At 31.0% G+C, this 23620-nt stretch overlaps 1 protein-coding gene across 1 annotated transcript in view; it reads left to right on the forward strand.

Moving 5' to 3' along the window:
* The window catches only part of LOC113521818 (thrombospondin type-1 domain-containing protein 4-like), a 147913-nt gene that overhangs the window by 120401 nt on the left and 3892 nt on the right, over nucleotides 1-23620 (forward strand). Inside the window, exons 8-16 of the mRNA XM_026907471.3 lie at nucleotides 18321-18504; nucleotides 19203-19363; nucleotides 19443-19985; nucleotides 20243-20509; nucleotides 20769-20910; nucleotides 21436-21611; nucleotides 22444-22627; nucleotides 22927-22974; nucleotides 23284-23398. Coding sequence (XP_026763272.2) covers nucleotides 18321-18504; nucleotides 19203-19363; nucleotides 19443-19985; nucleotides 20243-20509; nucleotides 20769-20910; nucleotides 21436-21611; nucleotides 22444-22627; nucleotides 22927-22974; nucleotides 23284-23393 — 1815 coding nt within the window. The 3' untranslated portion in view covers nucleotides 23394-23398. The remainder of the gene's footprint in view (nucleotides 1-18320; nucleotides 18505-19202; nucleotides 19364-19442; nucleotides 19986-20242; nucleotides 20510-20768; nucleotides 20911-21435; nucleotides 21612-22443; nucleotides 22628-22926; nucleotides 22975-23283; nucleotides 23399-23620) is intronic.

Genomic DNA, 23620 nt, shown 5'->3' on the forward strand with positions numbered 1-23620 from the left:
TTTTAAAAATATTTTAAGTTACAATTAACGTAGACAATATGAATTATTGAATGTAATGTAAATAATGATTTCGATAAATAAATGTTTTTAAAAAATAGATTCCTAATAGAGATAATAGAGATAATTCAAGTAAAATATCATGGTAAACGCTGTGCGGTCCCAACACAGAATGGGCCAGCCCTTCCTTTGCCATGGATGACGTAAGAGGCGACTAAGGGAACTTAGTTGTCGAGGGATGTGCAGCAGCGTCCCTCTTAAAACATTATTAATTCTAACTGTGGTTGCCAACCTGCCTACCAAACGTGGCAACTACTGGCAACTCTCCCCTTATAAGGACGGTCTATATTCAGCAGAAGACAGTTAACCATTGATATAATAATAATAATCATAATTTACGTGAATAATTGCGTTTATTCTCATTTTATAAATCATGCATTACATGTTAAACAAAAAATAAATAAATTTAAACAGTATTTAATTTGTTCTGTACCATTAAATTAAAATAATAATAAACACTATGTCAGCATGGACTTGAAAGAAACGTAAAAGTAAAAATTATAAAATTACAACACAATATGTGAATAAGATATGAAAATAGTAATTGCTATACAATCACACCAATTGCTTGGTCCGCAAACTAGGGCAGCCGGCAGCATGTTAGTATGAGAAACCAGACAACGATATGTAATAGCGGATATCTGTATAAAATACGTTTAGTCTTCATTGACCCGCCCGGGAATCAAACGTGAAGGCTTCTCTAAAATAATAGTCGTTATTAGATGGAAATCTTTAACTACAAATTTAATACTGATAAATTTCTACGAGTATGTCTTTGTTCGACTAATGATTGACTGGTAGAGAACGCCATCCAGTGTTGAGTCCGCTAAATATACATACAATTAATTACTCTTTCATCAAAGTTTAAATAAATAAATATTTATACATTTCATACAAATGTATAAATACGCTATTTTAGTGAACATTTTCTCTTTTCCCTTTAGCCTAACTTTTATCCCAATTGTAACCAAGGTCAAGTTCTTCAATTTTCCTGTTATTGTGAATCTACTTTAGACAAAGTATTGACTCAGACAAGCAATAAACTAACATACTTCTAATAAAGTTTAACTACAAATGCCAGCTGTGCCCGTGACTTCGCCACATTCACGTTCATAATAGTTACGTTATGTAGAGTGAAATCGGAATCGTTAGTAGTATATAAAACTAAAATTCTATTCTATAGAACATATTTAAACAAAAAAATATGTAAAACAAAAATTCAAAAACTACAAATAATTTTGAGTTCCTCCGCCTCCTTCCTCTTTCCTTGAATTTGAGTTAGTAACTCAGCACCTGAACTCAACATGTTAGTATGAGATTGTTTGTCATTTTTCGACCCATGTTTATTTGGTGAAAATGTTCAGTCCTGAACCATACCATATCAACCGTTAACTGTTCACTGGTGAACATAGGCTTCCCCCTTGGAGTGTTTTGCCAATATTTGTCACACTTGACAGGCGGGTTAGCAACCGCAGTAGGGCTTTGATGGTATTTAAGAGGAATGCTGTTGTCCATCTCTCGACTATTAATTTCCCTTAGTCGCTTCCTACGACACCCACGGGAAAGGGATGGCTCACTCTGTGCTCAAACCACTCGGCTTTGATCTCAGCCTGTGTATAGGATTTTTATTTCTATTAAAGAGGCCCGCGATTGATCACGATCTCACCTGATGGAAAGCGATAATGTGGTATATAATTTAGTTCGTGAGGCTACGAATAGCCTATTCACATTTGCCTTAAGTTTGTTTAGATTATATTCAATAATTGCTTGTTTCAATATTTGGTAGTTTGTCTTTAACAGATTTATATATTTATAATGAATGGGTCTCATTTATCACGGTTACAAACTTGGACACTTTGAAATGAGAGAAAATCTATAGTAGAACTAATATTATACTATCTGTGCTAAAACAAATCTATTAGCTTCCAACTGTTCTAACCTCCTACGACGATAGATCATAATACGCATATAGATAGAGTAACACCAAAAACAGTCATACTAATATAATTACATTGTAACTAGAGAACGTATGTACATAGGAAATTTTTGAATCTTAAGAAGAGGAATGAAGCCACAACAATAATTTTTAGAAATTTCGTCTGTCTGTCAGTATATTTGTTCCGGCATCATACAAAAACTACTACACCAAATTACGCATTTAATTTCGTTTAGTTTTCGTTTTTGTGTTCCTGAAGATCTCATTTAAAAACAATTTCACGTTTTATCATGATACGATCTTTTAGAAGTAATTTATTTCATTGCATTTCTTACTTAAAATTTTTTAAATTTGCGCGTACGAAGCAATAGGTAAAAAGTGAGTTTGCAAACAAATTTTGTACAGCTTACTTGTCAGAATAAAAAAAAAAAAAAATTAATACTCGCTCTAACTGAACATCTGTTATCTGTATACGGGAAAAGATAAAATATTACGCAAGATTTCTTCTGATACCAAAAAAATACTCTCTTTGTTTTTGTTCTAAATAATTACGCCTCAGCGTTGGCTGATTGTTTTATGAACGTTTTTTGATACACAGTATTCCGTCTAGATATTATACTATTTAAGTCCTAGGTAAATAATTTCGCAAATATCGTTCTTAATTAACTACCATTACTATATTTTTATGACATTTGATAAAACTTCTCACGCATCGTTCATGTTAAAGTAGGCGTAAACAATTGATTGTGCTCGTGAGTGTATAATGACATATTTAAATAAAATCTTGACAAATTATGCAAAAATTTCAAGGTATTTTATTGATTCCGCTATAAATTATAATAACAAAGGAATTACCTTGTTCTCAGTTATACGATCTCGCCGGAATGTATATACCTATAATAGAATGAAGTATTTCGAAGAATTATTAGTTATGTAATATATATATAAATATGTTATTGAATAGTTATTAATGCTTGCGGGCCAGATACTACGCTTATGTTTAAGAATAATGTAACTGATATTTTATAAAATGACTCACGATTGGCCGTGGGTTCGTCTGAACAATTCTTTATCTCTCATTTGCTTTGAAATTAATAAATTCCTTCTCTTATTGCTTTATATTTTCTTGCTAATATTATAAATGTTAAATAAAATTATTTATATATTTGTTTGTATTTAACATCTTGAAGTTTTATATCTATGTAGTATTTATTAATATAAAAAAGAATATACGGGTATGCTACTTTTATTCCGGTCAATAAATCAATCTAACGGACTACGTCGCGGGTAAAAACTAGTATTCTATAATATATATATATATATATATATATATATATATATATATATATATATAACTATATATATATATATATATATATATAACTTGTATGACACCTGTGCATTGTAATATGCAATTTTAGGGGTCCTATACGGGGGCCTAAAATGGCAAATATTTTCACACAGAAATTTCGAAATGTATGTCGTCTGCACAGACCACAATTGCCAGTTGTATATTGTATAATTAATAATTCATCTCTTTCTTCACTGTTTTTTTTACCTTAGTAACTAAGCTATCATAAGCCATTGTCGAACTATGGTGTAAAAATACTGTAATTAACACCACAACGAGTCTATTGAGAGCACGATTAAACTACAGTTTTATGGTTGTTTTCGGCGCCATCAAGCAATAACCACCACGAATATTACAAACAAATGTGGTATTGCCGGTTTTTTTTTTGATTATAAACAAATTTTTCGGATATTTGTTAGTCCATCACAGTTAAAGGATGGATTTACATAAAATATTAAGGATTGAAATATATTATAGAATTAAAAGTACTATTGTTTGATTTATAACTTTTTAAATACAATTGATTGCAAAATATTAATTTATATATGAAATCATCGCCGTGTCGGTCCCGGCATAGAATAGGCCACCCCTTCCTTTCCCACGCGAATAAGAAAGGGCGACGAATGGGTAACTGCGTTCCTCTTAAAACATCTCCAAAACCTAACTGCGGTTGCCAATCTGCCTGGCAAGCATGGCAACTACTGGCAAAACCCCAAGAGGAAGGCTTACGTTCAGCAATGGACAGTTAAAGACTAATGATGATGATATGAAATCATGATTATATGAAAACGAGTTTCGTGATTCTAAAGAAATATAAAAACATATAAAATGTTATACACCGAACTACTGAACCCTAATAATTAATTTTACTGCCATCGGAAACTAAGTGGAGCTATTAATATAAACATAAATCACTAAAATGGTTTAATCTGCAAACGGATATTAAGATTCAGGCATTATCCAAACAACGGTAGATTGGATCACATAATTCAAAAGCTTTGGATTCTCACAATTAAGAGCATATATAACAAAGTGTGGCAACGTTGCAATTATCTGTCAATTTTCAAAAACAATTGAAGAATTTTCAATGTTTTTTAATTATTTTAAAAGTGATCTACTTATGAACTTAAACATCTTGTTAAAATTGGCACTTAAAATTTGTAATTTGGTGGAAAAGACGTATTTGAAAAATTTCGAAATAACAACAGAGAACAACGAACAAACACAACGAATTCTACAATTAATTTACGATTTTTATGATTCATTTTTAAATAATCACTCGGAAACATTGAAAAATGTTAAATTATTTTTGAAAATTAATTAAAAGAATCGTCTATAGCGGTATTGCCATATTTCAGTATTATTTATTCGAATTTATGAATGGTCTTAAACTTAAACTATACATACATAAAGTTCTAACAAAAATAAAGAAGAGGAAGGCGGATTGTTAAAGTTAGAAAATTTCGGTATGATTTTATATTGAAAATAGATCAATAACATACCTTCGATGAAGGTCGTAAATAGAGAATATATTATATACTATTCTTTACCTATGGTGCAGGTATATACTAGCTTTATTAAGACGTCAAAGAAATTAAACTAGTTATATTGCTTCTGCTATATCTATATTACATTTATAGAAGTAATTTCAACAACCACATCAAATGGCTCCACTATGATAGTCACATTAACGTTATAGATTATAAACATTTTGACGTACCTACATCGACGTATAATTTATGGTTCTTAAAAAAAAAATTCAAATTCAAAGAGATTTGTGGTCATATTAAAATATGAAGAAACAAAGCAATCAGCGGTATTGGCCGCACGCCAGGTGTTAAGAGTCATTGATGGTTGTAGAATAGGGCTGTCAGATGTCTGATTGTAGTTGTAATATCTTGTCTTAATATTACAGTTTTAATGTAACTGAACGATGTCTCTATATGAAAGATATTTAAGAAAACTTAATGCCAAGGGTCTTAATACAAGTAATAAAAGGAAAGCAATCATTTTTAGAACATTTATCTATTTGTCTATAAGTTTGTTTCGGCATCACGCAAAAACTTATGCACCAAATTGGATACACACAGCTGCATGTCTGAGGGTCTGAATTAAAATCCTATTCATGTTTCTTTTTAATACGCTATCTAGAAGTGGTTACTTCCAAAATTCATACGTAGTAATTTGCGAACTGAAACTAGTAAAGGAAAAAAATAAAAGAAAATCTAATCTAAAAAAATATCGTCACGCCTGGTCCCTTACAACATAAGTACTTCCTGATATTGTATCTACAGACGAAGTGGCTAAAGACATTAGTCGACTGACATTATTATAGTGAACGTAACACTACTACAGATAACATTAATTCAGCATACAGATTATAACAATTCTACGTGTAGAAACGTGGTAGGAGGTGGGCATCCCACTGTCTCTTGTTCTAATTTAGTTCGTCCTCTATTTTGTAAATTATTGATTTCGTTACTATTTTAATCGAGATAAGTGGTAAATAGTTTTTATTTAAAGTAAACTTGCTTGTATATTTGTCTTTTGTGCCGGAAATAAAAAAAAAAAACTTTTACTTTTAAAATACGAACAGATATATAATACTAAGAAGCAGGTATGTTAGTACAGTAGATATTATAGAAAAAAATATCTTTTTTAAAAATAGAACTTTTCCTCTGTAGTGTTTTGTATATTGTCAATTATAATGACAACCCTAATATAACAAAAGTGATCTATTAAAATCACAATTGTTTCAAATTTATTCCGTGTATTTATATAGAAAATGTAGAACATCTTTTAGAATACCTGACCAAAAGAAACAAAATACCAAAGACCAGAATAGATCGACCTAAATCATGTTATTATTTATTGTAAAGATTTTTTTTAATAAAGCACTTAAATTTGTTTACGTAGACGCATCTATCAATTATTCGGTCATTTGTTAGAAGATCAAGAGGAATACCAAACTAATTGTTTACGTGATGATGGAGATTGGGCATACCATAATTTTACTAATCAAATATTATGAATACCTGTAGTGAAGTTTTTGCTATCGCATGCGTCAGATAAAACGAGACAGCAACAATTGACTTCTCATTGGTCATGAAAATGCATCTAGCATAAAATTCCTTTGTCACATGTTTTATATAAAATAAATTTTCAATCTTACTTAATGTAAACCAACTAAACACTATACTAAATTATATATTATTGGGTATGAAGACATAAAACTCTAGTTCTCAGAAATTCAGTGTAATATATCACATAGATATCTTAGATATATAGAAGATTTATGATGACCATATAATGTTTAAATTAATGGGCAAACATACCATCAGGTATGCTTGTCTCCATATTTGTCACTCCAAATTGTATAAAAAATTTGTCGATGTAATGTTATCGTATTGTAATTTCGATTACTAATACCCACTAGATAACGCCACTCAAACTAAAACAATACTTAAATTTGTCCAGAGTCTTACTATCTATAATATTGAGAAGAAAAATTATTTTAAACTTTAATAGTTTTGATGTTATCATAAAACCCTAATCGTTCTTACAAATTATTTATTTAAATTATGGTTAAAGAAGCAAGTTGTTGATAATGCTATGTTCACATAAGGGAGGAAGACTTTGTACACAAGTCGATTGCTTGGGTACCCCTGTCCCATTCGTGATTCTACCGTGAAGCAGTTGTGTTTGCATGGCTGTGTTTCGGTTTGAAGGGTGGGATATGACGTGAATTTATAGGGTACCGATAAATAATAACACCTGAGTTCTCAGGAATAGCAATAATGGGCAAAACAGTATACTCTGTTATGTCCATGGTCTCATGTCTATAGGCGACAGTTACCACTTTCCATCAGGTGGGCCGTCAGCTTATTTGTCATTCTAAGTTGTATAAAAAAAAACATCTAATCCCTTTCGGGATAAGCAGGCGGACGGTTTAACCGAATGTCTGGCAGAATTAAATACATGTACTTATAATAATACATAATTTTGTTATTAATGTTTTCTGTATCTCTATATACACGATTTCTAATAAGATTACCGTCGTTCCTAATGCGTTACATAGGTACATATCTCTATCTGTAACACAATTCATATAATGATATTATGATATTGTTATTATTTTAAATCTTTCAAAGCATTTGACCTGATTAAACCGATATATTAAATTTAACTACAGGCCTTAAATCTCCGCAAGATTCTTCAGTAGGTATTATGAAAGAATTTTAAATTTATGACTGCCTAGATAGTTGTGTATGGGAACACCTAAAAATAAAACTTGTGACGCAAAATACACCATGAAGTTCATCGCAAAGATGGTATCAATAAAATATGTTAATCTATTTACAGGAGATATAAAGTTGTTTGCTTTTAACTACGACCTGCCCTTGGATGGGTATCGTTGCCGCCATAATATATTCATACATTGAATATCATATATAACGAGATTGCATTTATAAAGTTGGGAAACTAATGTATCCACGAAATACGAGCAATAAATGTTGTGATTGAATGCTGATGTATATTTGTAACTATTCTATCTATACACATATAAACATAAACATGACAGGCCCCATATGAGACAAGCTGAGAGAACAAGTGCCAAAATTTAAAGTAACGGTGATCTAATTTAGTATTATATATACTTATTTACAATTTTCAATTTGTCGCAGTTTTTTTTATGATGGTATTTTTTTTATTATATTTTTACACTAGCTTTTGTCCACAATTTCGTACGCGTGAATTCTGGAAATTAATTACCTTTAAATCGTGTACCGAAATAAAACATACAAAAATTTTAACTCATATAACATTCAATTTAGTGCAGCAGTTTTTGCGTGATGCCAAAACAAACAAACATAAAGATATAAAGTTAAAAAAAAAATATTGTTCTCACCTCTATTTGCTTTTAATACGACACCTCTTATAATATATTTTTAATTATCTCTTCTGTACATTCTATAAAGTATCTTATTTTTTTTAATATCGATAAAAGAACAACGCTTTATTATATGTAGGTAATAGAAATAAAAATTTATTAATATTTTAGTTGACTTTCTTTGCAAAAGTTAAGTAATAGCCATATTTCAGTTCATAAGATATTATCTAAAAAATGATAATAAAGGGATATATTTTTACTCCAATTAATTTTCACGTTTAAACACTATATAAATAAATATAAAGAATAATAATAAATTATGCACATTCATTTATATTTTAAATTACTTATCTAATAATTATTTTAATTATTTATATAAGTTTACAAATTATGTATTTAAGCATTTTAATAAATATTATTTTAAATTTTAAAATAATATTTATTTAATGTACTTACGTCACCTATTTTTTATTTAAAAACGTATGAATGGATACGTAGATATACGTATCCAGTTTGCAGTTTATTCTGCTATCTAGCCTTCACACTGTTTACCATAGCTCAGTGTTTTATTACTACACCTATTTACAAACGAAATAACAAAGGAATTTACGATTTTAAATTCAAATCATTGCTAAATTCTAGGTTAAAAAATTTATTCTTTTAACAGCTCGATTCGCTGGGATTCGAACCCACATCAACCTTGCCAGTTACACCACAGAAAGAATATTATTAACTAATATTAGAGTTCATACCAAAATGGCTCAAAAGAATTCTTATAGTGCGACTCTATACAAATGCACAGCACTACTTAATTATAAATGCTAACTCGAATCCTATTTGGTGAAATGAAATTATAAATATTTGTCCATAACGAATCTTATAGATTAGGACATTCTACAGGAGCTCGAATGCAAGGTATTCGGATATCTTAAATAAATACGCATTTTAATTATTATTTTTTTATTATATCAACCGTTAACTGTCCACTGTTGAACATAGGCCTTTCCCATCGGGGCGAGAGTTGTCAATAATTGCCACGCTTGGCAGTACAGTTGGTAACCACAGTTAGTTTTTGATGTCGTCGCATTTAGGACACCCACGAAAAAAGAAGGGGTGGCTTATTTTATGCTGAGACCGCACGGCATTTAAATGCATTGCTCCTATATATATATATATATATATATATATATATATATATATATATATATATATATATATATATATATTTTTTTTTTTTTTTTTTTTGATATAACAATATATTATATTCATTAAAAAATATTTGAATGCATACAATAATTTTACTTGATTTATGTATATATTAGGTATTTTTATAACAGGTATGTGGTTACTTTGAACACTTATCGATGAACACATAAGTATGTAATTATAGTAACTAAGTATCCAGTCTCTCATTGTATTGACCTAAACAAGGATCTCATTTATACAAGAGTTTCACCTACACCATTCACGGTCTAAATCATAATGCTCTCTATATTATATATAGTTCATGTCTACCAAACGCGATCAAGTATTGCACTGATATTAAGTAAGATTAGGTATATAATTAGATAATAACACTTAATGAAACATAATCTTGTTAGCATACAGTGCATAGACCTTTTATCAGCCAATGTCATTTGCATCAGTTCAATGCACAATTCCGTAATTAGCAATACCAATGCTATAAGGTCCGTCTAAAATCAATCTTGCTTTATTTCGTCTAAACGAAGTAAAAAATACATTTATTTTCGACATAGTCTCATTATATATTTAAATATATACAATATTATATTAAAAACAAATTATATGTAATAAAATAGTCCTACTAATATTACAAATGAAAGATTTGTTTGCAAAACATATTTAGGCGCTTGATATTTACACTTTTATAGCTAAACTGATTTAAATAATGATTGATACGCAGATATAGTCTTTTATATATAAAATATGAGATAGGTAATTTTTTTATTTAAAAATGAGAAGCTTCTCAATACGTTTGCATTTTTTGTTTGTTACCTCATAACTCTGTCCTTTATAAACCAATTTGGAAAATTATTTTTTTATCTGAAAATTTTATCAAATTCGCAGATTAGTTTTTAAATCAAAATAACAAGTTGCGTCACAATTAAAGGCAATATTTTAAAATCAATATTGAGGAATAACACCTGAGTCCTCAGGAATGGCAACGCATGGGGGTATCATGGGCGAAACAGTATACTCTGTTATGTCCATGGTACTGCTCATGTCTATAGGCGACGGTTACCACTTTCCATCAGGTGAGCCGTCAGCTTGTTTGCCATTCTAAGTTATATAAAAAAAAATATTTTTTTAGTGGATGATAATGGAACGATAACCCCACATGTGCTAACGGTAAGCGCTAGCGAAACACCAGTGAGGGATGATGGAGGGAGGAAGTGAGAGTGTAAGTGCAGGTCGGTTAGCCCATTGTGATCCATCAAAACACGTAGAATTCAGCACGCTGGTTTCCAGAGGGGGTCACGTAGAGGTCGAGCTGATATGGTATATTGTTAGCAATGGGACTAATAGCCGCAGTGTTAACAATCCCTTCCTCACTTTTTATTATATTAATAAAATAAATTAGTAAAACAATAATAGTTGGACATATCACACACAACCAAGTTTAAACTGAACAGAGATTGGATTGGCATTGCAAAATATAATGCCCTTGGTACCTCTCACACCATTCCGTTCCTAAGAATAAAGGGGCTATACTTCCATAACAAATTATTATTGTAATTCCTAAACAAAACATAACCAAGCACAGTTGCTAGGTGATTGAAATAATAGGTTAATCATAAATTAACACCGAGTTAATCATGTAGAGGACTTTGTTCAAAATTTTCTGGAACTGTTTTAATCCTTCAACTTCTAACTTTATAATAAAACCATTTCACTTGTTATGTAATTTAAAAATGGAATTAACGCATTTGTTTTGATTACTAGAACAACCACGAGTGTACCATATAACTTTTCTTTTTAAATTTTCGAACATAATTTTATACCTTAACTAAAGATGTCTTTAGGTCTATTTGTCTATGACACAGCCTTTACTAACGTGTAAGTCATAATGTAGGTTATCATGTGTTAATAACAAACCATAAAAATATGTCTTATCAATATCGCCTACTATTTCTCACATCTAAAATAGAAAATTAAGATATCCTGTAACATCGTGCAGTTGTTTATGGCTGCCGTTATATTTTTAGACATGAGCATTTAAGATTTCATTTTAATATTGGGAAATCAAGATTATTCGTATTATTATAGCTAATCTAATATATCAGCGTCACTTTTCAAATAGAGATGCTCTTGTTTCAGTGAAATAAGTGTTTGAAATTATAATATTACCTTCAACTAGCTATTGTCTGTACAAGACTACAACAGAATAGTGTGAAGATCACTAACCTTTCCGTTGCTGACAAATGTGTACTTCTATAATATGAGAAGAACATTTCATGAACGCAGCTACGAAAAAATGAATTATATTCTAGTGAAATTTCTCATAGCCTTCATATTGGTAAGTCGATTTTTTTTACATATATAACATTGCCGTGTGTTCCCGGCATAGGAAAGGCCACCCCTTCTTAACCCGTAGGTGTGATAAAAGGCGACTAAGGGAGAGCGAGAGATGGGTAGCAGCGTCCCTCTTAAAACATCTCCAAAGCCTAACTGCGATTGTCAATCCGCCTGCCAAGCATGGTAGCACCCCCAAGGGCAAGGTTTATGTTCAGCAATGGACAGTTAAAGGCTGATATGATGAAACTCCATCCGATGGGAAATGGCAATGAACGTGTAAACTTTAATTATATACTATATTAATTTAACTATTAATAACAAGAAGATCCAATATCACTCTCATTATTCCTTATAAATCATTGGAATATGTGCAAATGACTGCAAATTGCATCGCCGTCTAGACATTCAATTCTACACGATTGGCCACCTAAGAATTGACTATAAAAACCGTGAACACTTGTACATTTTCAATTTAGGTCACAACTCACCCAATTTATTACTCTTCGTTTTGCTATTGATCTCCTTTTGAACTATATGCATTCACTATTACAGTTCATTATAATTTAGGTATTTACGAGTTCTCTTAAATTAAATACCAATGCAGTGATATATTTCAAGGTCTAATCAATTATTAGATGAAATTTCATGTACAAACATATACTTCTAATAATTATATACATTTTTTCTTCAAGGAATTTAATATAATATTGTAATTTAAATTACCTACAATATAAAACAACTAACTACCTATGGTATATTTAAAACAATAATTATGTTTCTATGTTACAAAATTATAGATACAATCCTTTGAAGACATCTTTTTTACTATTAATAAAATATAAACTACAGGAAATACCAAGCAAAGGCAGAGGGTTCAATATTCTACAGAAAAGAATTAACCTTTAATGCTATCTACGTCTCATTTGTCGATCGTAAAATGTGACATTGAAATTGTTGGTTCATTTTTACTGCCAGGAATATGATCGTAGCTGCTCCGGCGGTTATAGATCATTGAGTCTATTGCTATTGATGTTACCTTTATTGTTCTGAACATAAGACTGTATATTTTAGGCAAAGAATACTGGCGCCATCCTAACCGCGAACTATGTTTGGATTTAGCAAACGGATATCACATAGACGCCACGTAAACCTCCTAATTGAATAATCACGCGGTTTTCGTTTGCTCAGCTAGCGTATTTATTTATAGCAAATATTTATAAAGCCATAAGATTTAATAAAAGTTTCTTATCCTCATTATACCTATTTTAATGTAATTTATGTTGTAATACTTATACAATTCGTATTGTTATACTGCATGATAAATACGAAGTGACCCAGTTGTCGATTTGCATTGCACATGCGTGTTTATATAGTCGCTTCGTCGCACTCCCTAGCCACCTTTGTTTTAGTTGCCGACTATGGCTGAATGGTTAATTTAGAATTCCACTTATCTGATTCAGCTGTTCAGTCGACCTGAATATTCAGCTTCATAAATTTCATACTCACGTCATAACCGATCGGTATGCTATTGTCTTCTTTACATAGTAGATCATCGTCTGTTTTGTATACAAATAAATTGGCACTCAATCCTAAATCACACAGTAAACATAGGTACGAGTACCTACATGCTGAAAATTTAGCGTTTAAGCATTAAATATTAATGTGGAGATTTTTATTTTATTTTATTTATTACATTACTGTCCTATGGATTCGCACTACATAGATAAATATAGAGTAAATTGACACATGTATATTTTAGGTATTGTAACTAAAATCTAAGCATTGTAATGGGAGCAAGAGAGATAAACAACTTATTAGGACAGGACAGGACTGGAGATTTTTATCACTGAGAAACTCTTAGATTATAAAATGCCTTATTTTGTAAAAGCTTTTTTAGTAATCTAACAAATTTACTAAATTTATTTTCAATTTGTATATATAATGGTAGTTTATTATAAATGAATATTAACATTGAGTAAGGGCCAGAGTTATATATGTAGTACTAAATTGGATTTTAAATTAACCGAGTTGTTTTGATGACGCAATTCGTAGCGACGAGGCACGGCACCTAGTGTGATATATGAGTGGGGATATTTTTTGACAAAATTGCAAATTTTCAATATGTAAATACAAGGCAAGGTCAGTATTTTTAAATTTTGCAAATGAGATATATAAATCTCAGTTTATTTAATATTAATCAATATCCTAATACATTTTATGCATACATAGCTAAATGATGAACATTTTAGTTATATACAACGTAATTATGGATTTATTGATGCATTTTATTTTTTGATAAAGTACATTATTTTTTATGTTTTTATTGTAACTGTTATTAGTATATGCCAAATAAATAATTTTTTATTTCTTCCAAATGTTCAAATGTAAACAACCAGAAATGTCCATCTGCATTTAGAAGAGATGATTTGACTTGTCTACTATAGCTTAAGGTGTCAACTGTTGATGAACATTGTAAAGGTAACATAAAAGCGGTTCCTATGAAATTGGACTACTGAATAATACCTAACCGTAAGCCGAGGGAGCCAACGGAACTAATAAATTTATAATTCGGAGTGAGCGAATCTCATCGCGTATGATAATGGAAAGTCAACGACTGTTCCATTGTATAGGGTAACAAATGGCGTCTCTAATGTTTAATATACTATTGTCATAATTAACATCACAAATGACTGTGACTTTTAGATAAAGGAATCTTAGAAGGTTTTATGGTATTGTCCCATTTTTCTATTTAAGCAGTACGCTGAAGGCCCCAACTATTATGGCCTAGCTTATGCTTGGTTTATCCCATAAATGACAAACAATTGTATCTCATAAAATTACATATATGTTCGTAATATATTTCAAAGTAAATTAAAAATTTATTATCAACTAATTCATAATCTTGGTCGTTTGTTTGTTACTTCTTTTGCATTTAGCAATTAGCAGTTTCATAGCTATAGTTTGTAAGTTTATGATTTGTGAAAAACTTAATGATATTTTAAATTCCTCTTACAGGGGAAGGCTTATGTTCAGCAGTGAACAGTTACCGGGTGATATCATGATGATGAGTGATATTTTGTTTTTATACAAGCATCTTTTGTTTTTCATGCTAGCTAGAGGCACCGGCTTCACACGAATGTACTAATAAAGATAATGAAAGCAAATCTTAGATTTGTTAAAAATTTTCTTTTTTTTTTTACTCGTACTTTTTTATACAGAGATTTATTGAGAAACTTTTACTTTTTCCGTACGATATTTCAAATATTTTCTTCATAATAACCTTGTTCTGATTATTACAAATACAAGGAAAAAGAATTAACCTAATCGGTACAGCCGTTTTGAAGTATTGAATGATGGATTCATACATTCAGAAATTGATTATATTATATAGTAAGGCAAGTAAAAACATCACCTAGTCACGCGAACTAGAACACAGTTGAAAACTAGTTTCATATAAATTACAAATAAAATAGGAAATATCTTTAAATGAACATCATATATTATTTTCCTATTCATTCATAAAACTCTCTTTGAACGATCGTTTAAATTGTTTGTTGGATAAACAAATTAATAAAGAGGACCTATTTATTTTTAGGTGTTACATTCTTTATAGGTTCTTACTCAAATTGGAAGTAAAGAATTTTTATTAGTGTGGTCCAGTCAACCTCTATAAAAACAAACAGACAACTCTCATATTTTATGCGGTTAACTACTGAACCGAATTCATTGGAGCTAAACAATAAATGAGTGGGTTTTTATGAGGGCGTCTAATACTACTTAGGTAGTTACTTCACCATTTTGTAGTTAATTAAAACAGGTTTGCTCTACTATTATTGACCTATTATTAACGATTCTGATAGATAGTTTTCAATAATTGTTTTTAACTCTTTATATTAAAAAAAATCGGAAACAGGAACGCTTTATAGTTAAGAAGAATTTTTAATGGACTTCAAAAAAGAAGAAGGTTCTATTTCTCCAGCAGGCTACTGATTTTTTTTATTTTCATCTTTGTCCTTCATTAACATTAATTAGTTCAGTTAGATTAATATTATCGTTTGATTTTAGACTATTTGATTGTTTTTATTACTCTGTATACCGAAATAAATGAATCATACTTAACTTGTATACAAAGGGTACCCAAAAAAAATCATATCTAAGTATTCCTTTTGTATTGCAATGAATAGTCAAAGCCGGGATTTAGGTATCGTTATCTCATACAGTGAGGCCATAAAATTGACATTACAGTCCACTAATGTTTCGCTCGCATTAGACACCATTAAATATTACGAAACGACACGACATAGGCCATATGCATTCTAAGATTGAAAGAGGAATTTCGATACACGGAGCTGTGAAAAAACTATTTCCACCATCTCTCCTGCTGTTACTGTTACACTCGTAAATCCAACATCAAAAGAATTATCATTAATGTTGAAAAGCTCTTTGCTCACTGAAGATATACATTTATTTTTAAAATTAGTATATCATAGAAATATGACTAATCGATAACATATCTTAATTGAGTTTAATTTGACATGCCGGTATCTGATAATTTCAATTTCTGTTTAATTAGCCGGATGAAGAGTGAATAACTAATGATCTTTTAATAGTTTGACAAGTTCATTTATTTTTATTAAGTATATATTTCTATGCCTCCTTTCTCTTTATTTTATATGAAACATTTAAGAAAATCAAAATAAAAGTCACGAACTGAAATCATCTAAGATAACAAAGATAGGCAACGTATGAATATGTATAAAAATTAATATCATACGATATTTTACATCGGTTCTTTCCTCTTTTAATTTTTCAAGAAAATTAGGAACTACCTAATTCCTTGTAGTAATAAAGAATTAAGTTGTCCGTAATTTTCTTTTTTGTCTTATTAATTATTTATACTAAACAGAGATTTAGATTAAATAAATTTTAATAGCTTTCAAATCGTCTAGTCGGCTATTATATTGGTAATAAAATCTTAATACTCAATCCAGTATTTCATGTAATTGTATTGTTATAAAGACAATAAATTCAAACTAAATCATTCATTTATACAATATCATTACAATTTACTTAATGTTCCCTATGTTAAAATAAACTTTATATTGCTGTTAAAAAGCGATTACATGTAAATTCTACTGAGAATTTAGAACTAATAAATCTGTGCTAGTCCATTCAAGAGAAATACTTTTATCTATTTAAAATTATCTCAATTAAAGCAATAGCTATGAATACCTAACCATATTTTGCAGCACCGCTTTCGATATGCTGGTATCAATCCACAATAACCGTGAAATTGTAGATTGGTGCACTGACAACTTAATCCTTAACGTACCAGTTCTCGACACATGCACAACATGAGTTTCCGTGACTAATCTGCTCTCGTGTTAAATAAACTGAATGGATTATCCATTTCAAGCGGTTTAATTTCTTAGTTGCAATAAAACGGCTTTGAGTGAAAAGCATGCGATAGATTCTTATAATCTGTTGTAGGTTCTGAAAAATACGTGCATTTATATACTGGTACATTACTAGTAATCTCTAAACTAGGAGTAAATAAGAATGTCAATCTTTTAGTATTTTTGGACATTTTACATCAAAGTATAAAACATTGCCTGCTATATTATATATCGTCATAGTCGTAGAATACTGACGGATCTATATATGTAATCTTTGTCAGATCCGTCAGTATTCTACGACTATGACGATATATTTTACTTACAGAATAATTTATATAAAAATGTAACTTTGGGAATTCTTTTTTCTATATCAAATCCCTGAACTGCTTAAATATAATTCTTACAGGACAGAACTCCGGAATCAGGGATGTTTTTATACTACTACTATGGTGGCGAACAAGCATACGCCCCGTCTGATGGTAAATAGGATTATCGTAACCTATAGATGTCCACAGATGTCACACGTTCGTTGCTGCCATTAAATTGCGTTGTTTTTTTTTATAATTTGCGCGAAATAATAGGAAGGCTATAGATAAAACAATTCTGCTTAAAGATTTTATTTTATTGTATTTAAAGTATAAAAATTTATTGCTTATTAAATTAGTTTTAAGGTAATCAACAATAAACAATACAAATAATTTTGAAACATGATATATAGCTTATATTATACAGGTACTTTCACGCGTATAGAATAATGCAAAATGGCTCAAAGCTCAATGTGGATTGTATTGGAGTAGCCAAGACTAATTTTTTTAAATTTGATATTATCATTATTATTAATATTGTTATACGTGTATTATTATGCAGGATTAATTATTATTTATTTATAAATTATTGCTGACACTTCTCTCAAATACATCCTAATATACCTTCTCTCTTAGTGTTATATTCGAAACGGTAAAAACACTTCACTGTTACTACCATATTATTGTATTGCCAGAAATGAAGATTTCAAACTTAAAGATGTTGACACTTTAGCTTTTTATATCACAATTTATTAAGACTATCTTTTCATCTCCACTTCTGAACACGAGCCTCTCCCCATAGGAGTTACGAAAGTATCTTGCTTATCTCCTTGACTATTGTTCACAGGTAGTCGGTCGTGAAAGCGTGCTAGCATCGGCAGCTACTCGAGATGTCCGGTGCGGCCGGCGGCTAGTTTCTGGTCTTTTCACTCGCCCTAAGTTGCCACTCGGATACACATACGTGACGACGGTACCACGCGGCGCCTGCCGCCTCAACGTCTCAGAGATACTGCCCAATGAGAACTACATCGGTTGGTATTCACTGGAAACCCATAAGTGCTCGTATTAATTAACTGTAGTTTCAATTCTTTGTTATCATTATATCTGCAGAGTACAACCAACTACAATTACTAATTTTGTGTTAGTTAATTAATAAATAAATATGATTATTTCATTTACACTGTAAAGCATCATTGTATATGCATTAAGACTTTTGACATTGAACATTGCATTAAAAAACTAATTCTACCACTGACATGTGTGGAACAATAAATTAGACCTCAGTGAAGAGTGTCAAATAGTGCTATAGTTTTCTGAGTCTTAAATATGTTAAGATACTCTGTTCATGTCATACAACTCGTATAATCAACGATTTTCATTTAATAAACCGCGTCCTTGTTTGTTAAATGTAATACGCTGCTCTTCTTCTACTTCTAAAAAAATGTTTGAGTAACATTAATTAATCGAATACTTGATAGAAACTTGTCAATACTGACACAAATACTTGCCAGAGCAAAAGGTCGACGTTGAATTGAAATTACACAGCTGACAGCGCATCTCTTCAATAGAGTCGCCTACGCTGCAAATTGAGAGAGCGCGTTAAGTGAGAGGAGTCCTCTTTCCAATTGCCCGTTAATTATTTGTATGACGTAGTATATACCTTTGCGGCATTCTATCAATTAACACAATATACTAAGATAAGCAATTTACCTAATCTCAATATTTTTAGCGTTAAAAGTAACGAATGGCTCGTACATTGTAAATGGGGATTTCGCTGTAAGCGCGCCAGGAACTTACGACGCAGCAGGCGCCCGATTCATCTACACCCGCACAGGTGGACTCGATAATATATTCACATCGGGACCTATTCATCATCCCATCGAGATCAGAGTAAGATATCAATGAGAAACAATTACTGATTTCTAATAATAATTACATTTCTATACTCAAAATTGTGCATTAATTTTAGGTACTCTACACGCGATCGAGTGCAAACATAAAATACGAATTTCTAACTGATTCAGCATCTGATGAAAGTAATGATATACCGACAGCAAGTAATGAAGTACCACATCATCAAATGCAAAGACATCATCGACATCATAACTCCGATCCTCTTAGACGAGATAATGAATCGAAATCTGGAACTTCTCTAATGAAGCATCCAGATTTTAAAACATTAGAAAGTAAATCTCAAATCGATAGCAATGTTATCGGTGAAAGAAAATTTGTTTGGAAGATATTAACTTATACACCATGTTCGAGGAGCTGCGGAGGTGGACATCAAATAGGCAAATTTAAGTGCGTCGAATTAACAGAAAAGGGTGATAGAGAAGTGGCCAGAGTGTATTGTAATGGTACACCGCCACCGTCCCGTAGACATAGCTGTGGAAATGCACCGTGTCCTCCAAGATGGAGAGCGGCTGCTTGGGGAGCTTGCCCTGTTTGTGGTCCAGCTATACGAACAAGAATCGTTGGATGTGTTCAAGACCATGCTAGAGGAATCATTAAGGTTAGTTGTAACATTGTACATATCTACATACGTATGTATATCGCACTAGCTGTATCCCACAAATTCGCCCATGGCCATATTGTGATATTAAATAGATTTTCCTAAAGAAATAAGTTATCAAATATAAAAAGAATTTTTCAAATCCGACTAATAGTTCTAGAGATTAGCGGTAGAGATAAGCTTTTCCACTTTCCTTTCTATTAGTATAGATATAAAAACGAGTACAGACCAATACCACAATTTTTTTTACTTTTTAGATAAGCGACCAAAAATGTCCCCTGCCGATGCCTCCTAGTAGCGAGCCGTGTGACATTCCAAACTGCGACGGCACTGCTGTGAAATCCGGAACACCAAGACTTGATGCTCGACGCAACGTACGACCGAAAGATCGCACAGACACGTTCCGAGATGGACCTGTTATTTCTCTTGATAATAACGTTTCAGAAAACGATATCACTCCTTCTTTATCTACAAATTATAACTTCAGTGCCGCTGGTGGATGGTTATATACAGAATGGTCCGAGGTATGTATTTTAATACATAATAATTTCTAATATTAAAAAGAAAATTCCATAAAATTTATAAATGTGATATTTTAATTACATATTTATGTACAGCCATTTGGCTTTGAATGACATTTGGTGTACAGATAAACCATAACCTAATTTACGTAGGTAAAGCCATCGACTAACTTAATATTTAATCAATTTTTATCCTTAATTTTGCTACTTTACTAATATCTTCGTATTTGTTACCATGCTACAGTAAGAGAGTTTTTTCCAGTGTGTGGGCTGGTGCGTCGGTGGTGGGGTGCAGTCCCGCGGGGTGCGTTGCGCTGATCCAGCTGGATGTGCTGCCCACAGTGCTCCGGTTTCCACACAGGCTTGTTCACCGAGGAAACACTGTGACGCACAGTGGTTCACCAGTAAATTTTTACAACATTATTTTGACTTGAACAGTTAAAAAGAAAACAATAGAATACATTTGTATAAGTATCTTTTGATAGGAAAATTACAACATACAGAGGATAATACATATATTTCTTTTACATGCAACTTACAGTTTTTTTTAATACCACAGAGGTAGTAAACAAGTATATAGCCTGTCTGATGGTAAACAGTTACTGTAACCTATGGAAGCCTACAAAAATGCTTGCGACACTAAAGAAACTAAAAATCTTTTGTTTTGTTTGAAATTTGTATCACAATAGTTTCCTAATTTTATTTAAATTCTTACGATGATAAATAATAATTCAATCAAACTAGACAACTAGTCATTAAACTAAATAGATAGATACTTTTAACATTTGTTTTTATATCATTAATAATGTTTTTAAACTACAATAGTTTTACTTCTAATTTTACTTCTTCAATTCAAATATGTTCGGCTAAATATAGGTACGTAAATTCGATATTAACCTTGTATAACTATGACAAATCTTTTGTATCAGGTGCATGGTCTGCATGTTCAGCGGAATGCGACGGCCGCCAAGTGCGAGGTGTTATTTGTATAGGAGGCAATGGGAGGAGGCTACGAGACTCCTCGTGTAGAGGACCTCGCCCAGAGACTGAGAGGGCTTGCGGTGAGGCCTGCCAGCCTTCATGGTACTTGAGCGATTGGAGTGAGGTATATCGCTATTATAAAAATAACTATTATACTTCATTATTTTCCCTATTTAAATAGTAACAAAGGAAAAATATAAAATGTTTTGTATATTTAGTAATTAATCTTCCCATAATTTTTTATAGAAATAACCAATAATTAAAATAAAATATTATTTATATTTTGCATATTATAATTTTTATCACTTTTATATTAAAGTGACTAATTAATTAATTTATTTATTTATAGGATTACGAACATAAGATACAGCTAAACATTTTAATACAATACACTGATAGATTAGATCTTACTCTTTTTACATTTATAGGCAACCACAGCATGCCTTGTGTTTGATAAACATTAAAATATAATTAAATTATTAAATGTCATTATATAAGTGAAGATATTAACAATATGAATAATAATATAACATAAATAATGGAAACTGCATTTAAATTATTATAAATTATAAATAAATATAAAGTAATCTCATGATTCTTTACTAAAATATACTAAGCTGCATAGGCAGTATATATCGATATATCCAGTATACAATAGTATGGATTCGTTAAAATGTTACATTGCTGTGAGCTACATGATGTTTAATTCACTTACCATAAATAAATATAATGGTAATATGTAAAAAACTTGCATAGAATTTAACAGCCAAATCTTTTGTGAATACTATGTCATATATGTGGTTACATCAACTCTTGTTTGCGCATATTACAACAGTAAGTCTATAAATTTCCCTGACAACTCATTAGGAATTGTAATCATAAACATATTAGTCATTTTTATTATACTTTGTATGATAATTTGTTAAGAACTTAATTTAAAATATGAAATACTACAGTGCCATGGACCATGCGAGGCGGGAATGCAATCTCGGACAGTGTGGTGCGCGCGAGGTGGTGTAGAAGGCGCCACTGGAGCTGCAAGGGATTCGGAGTGTGCTGGTCGCAGGCCGCCAGCGAAGCGATCCTGTGTACCAGCACGCTGTACCACCAGCCCTGCTGTTATTAACACTGCTCCTGTTGGTTAGTATTAAATGCTGCCGATAAGTAAGAAATAATATAAATATAATTGTGAGTGGTAGTTGAATAGATTTGTATATATCGTATTTAAACATAATTTAAAAAATATATTTAAATATACTTTAAAGATTCTAAGAAAGATTTATTATTAGGCTGTTAACAGAATCTTTAGAATTTATTTTGTAAATGCTAAAATCTTATTCTAAAAGTAAAAAAAAAACGCAACATCGTCATGTTCCTATCGTTATCCCAATTTTTATTTAGAGTCGACGTAATTATATGTATATTTTATTTTATTTTAGTATCAGATCCACAGCGAGTAACAAGACACCAAAGCCATAATTCCCAAGGTGAGAACTTTAATGTTAATTGTTGAGATAGTGTGTATTACTATTCGCAATATGACAAAGTATTGTAAGTACAAAAGACGGAAAATCTAAATAAAAACATTATGTAATATCTCATACTACAAGTAGAAGATTTTATTTTTTTATTATAACCTTCCAGTAAGAATAGTATTAATACTCTTGCTCTTTTGGACCCATTTACGGTAGTAAAAAAATATTTGATTATTATGATACCTAATAAACGCCTTTATATTTTGTTTTTTTTTTTTATTATTATTATTTTATTCTATAATATTATCAACAATTACACAGGTCCATGCATGGACAAGTTGCAAAAGTGCGACCTAGTAGCGCAAGCGCGCCTGTGCAATTATCCCTACTACGCAGAATCCTGCTGCCGGTCCTGCCACGGCCGGACGTAACAATGGTAATTTTAATTATTTCACTACTAACTTTTACTTTATATATGTATATATATATAATTATCAGTTACTGTTTATTTAACTTTATGCCGAGCCCGTTTCGGAGAAACGACTGTCAAAGGCTTCTTTACATATGTATATCTCTTACCTCATCATCTATATCTAATAATAAATCGGAAGAGTTTGTTTGTATATTATTTGAACACACTAGTCTCCGAATTCACCAG

This window comes from Galleria mellonella, unplaced genomic scaffold, assembly GCF_026898425.1.
Source record: "Galleria mellonella isolate WM207_F2 unplaced genomic scaffold, CSIRO_AGI_GalMel_v1 utg63, whole genome shotgun sequence".
Taxonomy (NCBI): domain Eukaryota; kingdom Metazoa; phylum Arthropoda; class Insecta; order Lepidoptera; family Pyralidae; genus Galleria; species Galleria mellonella.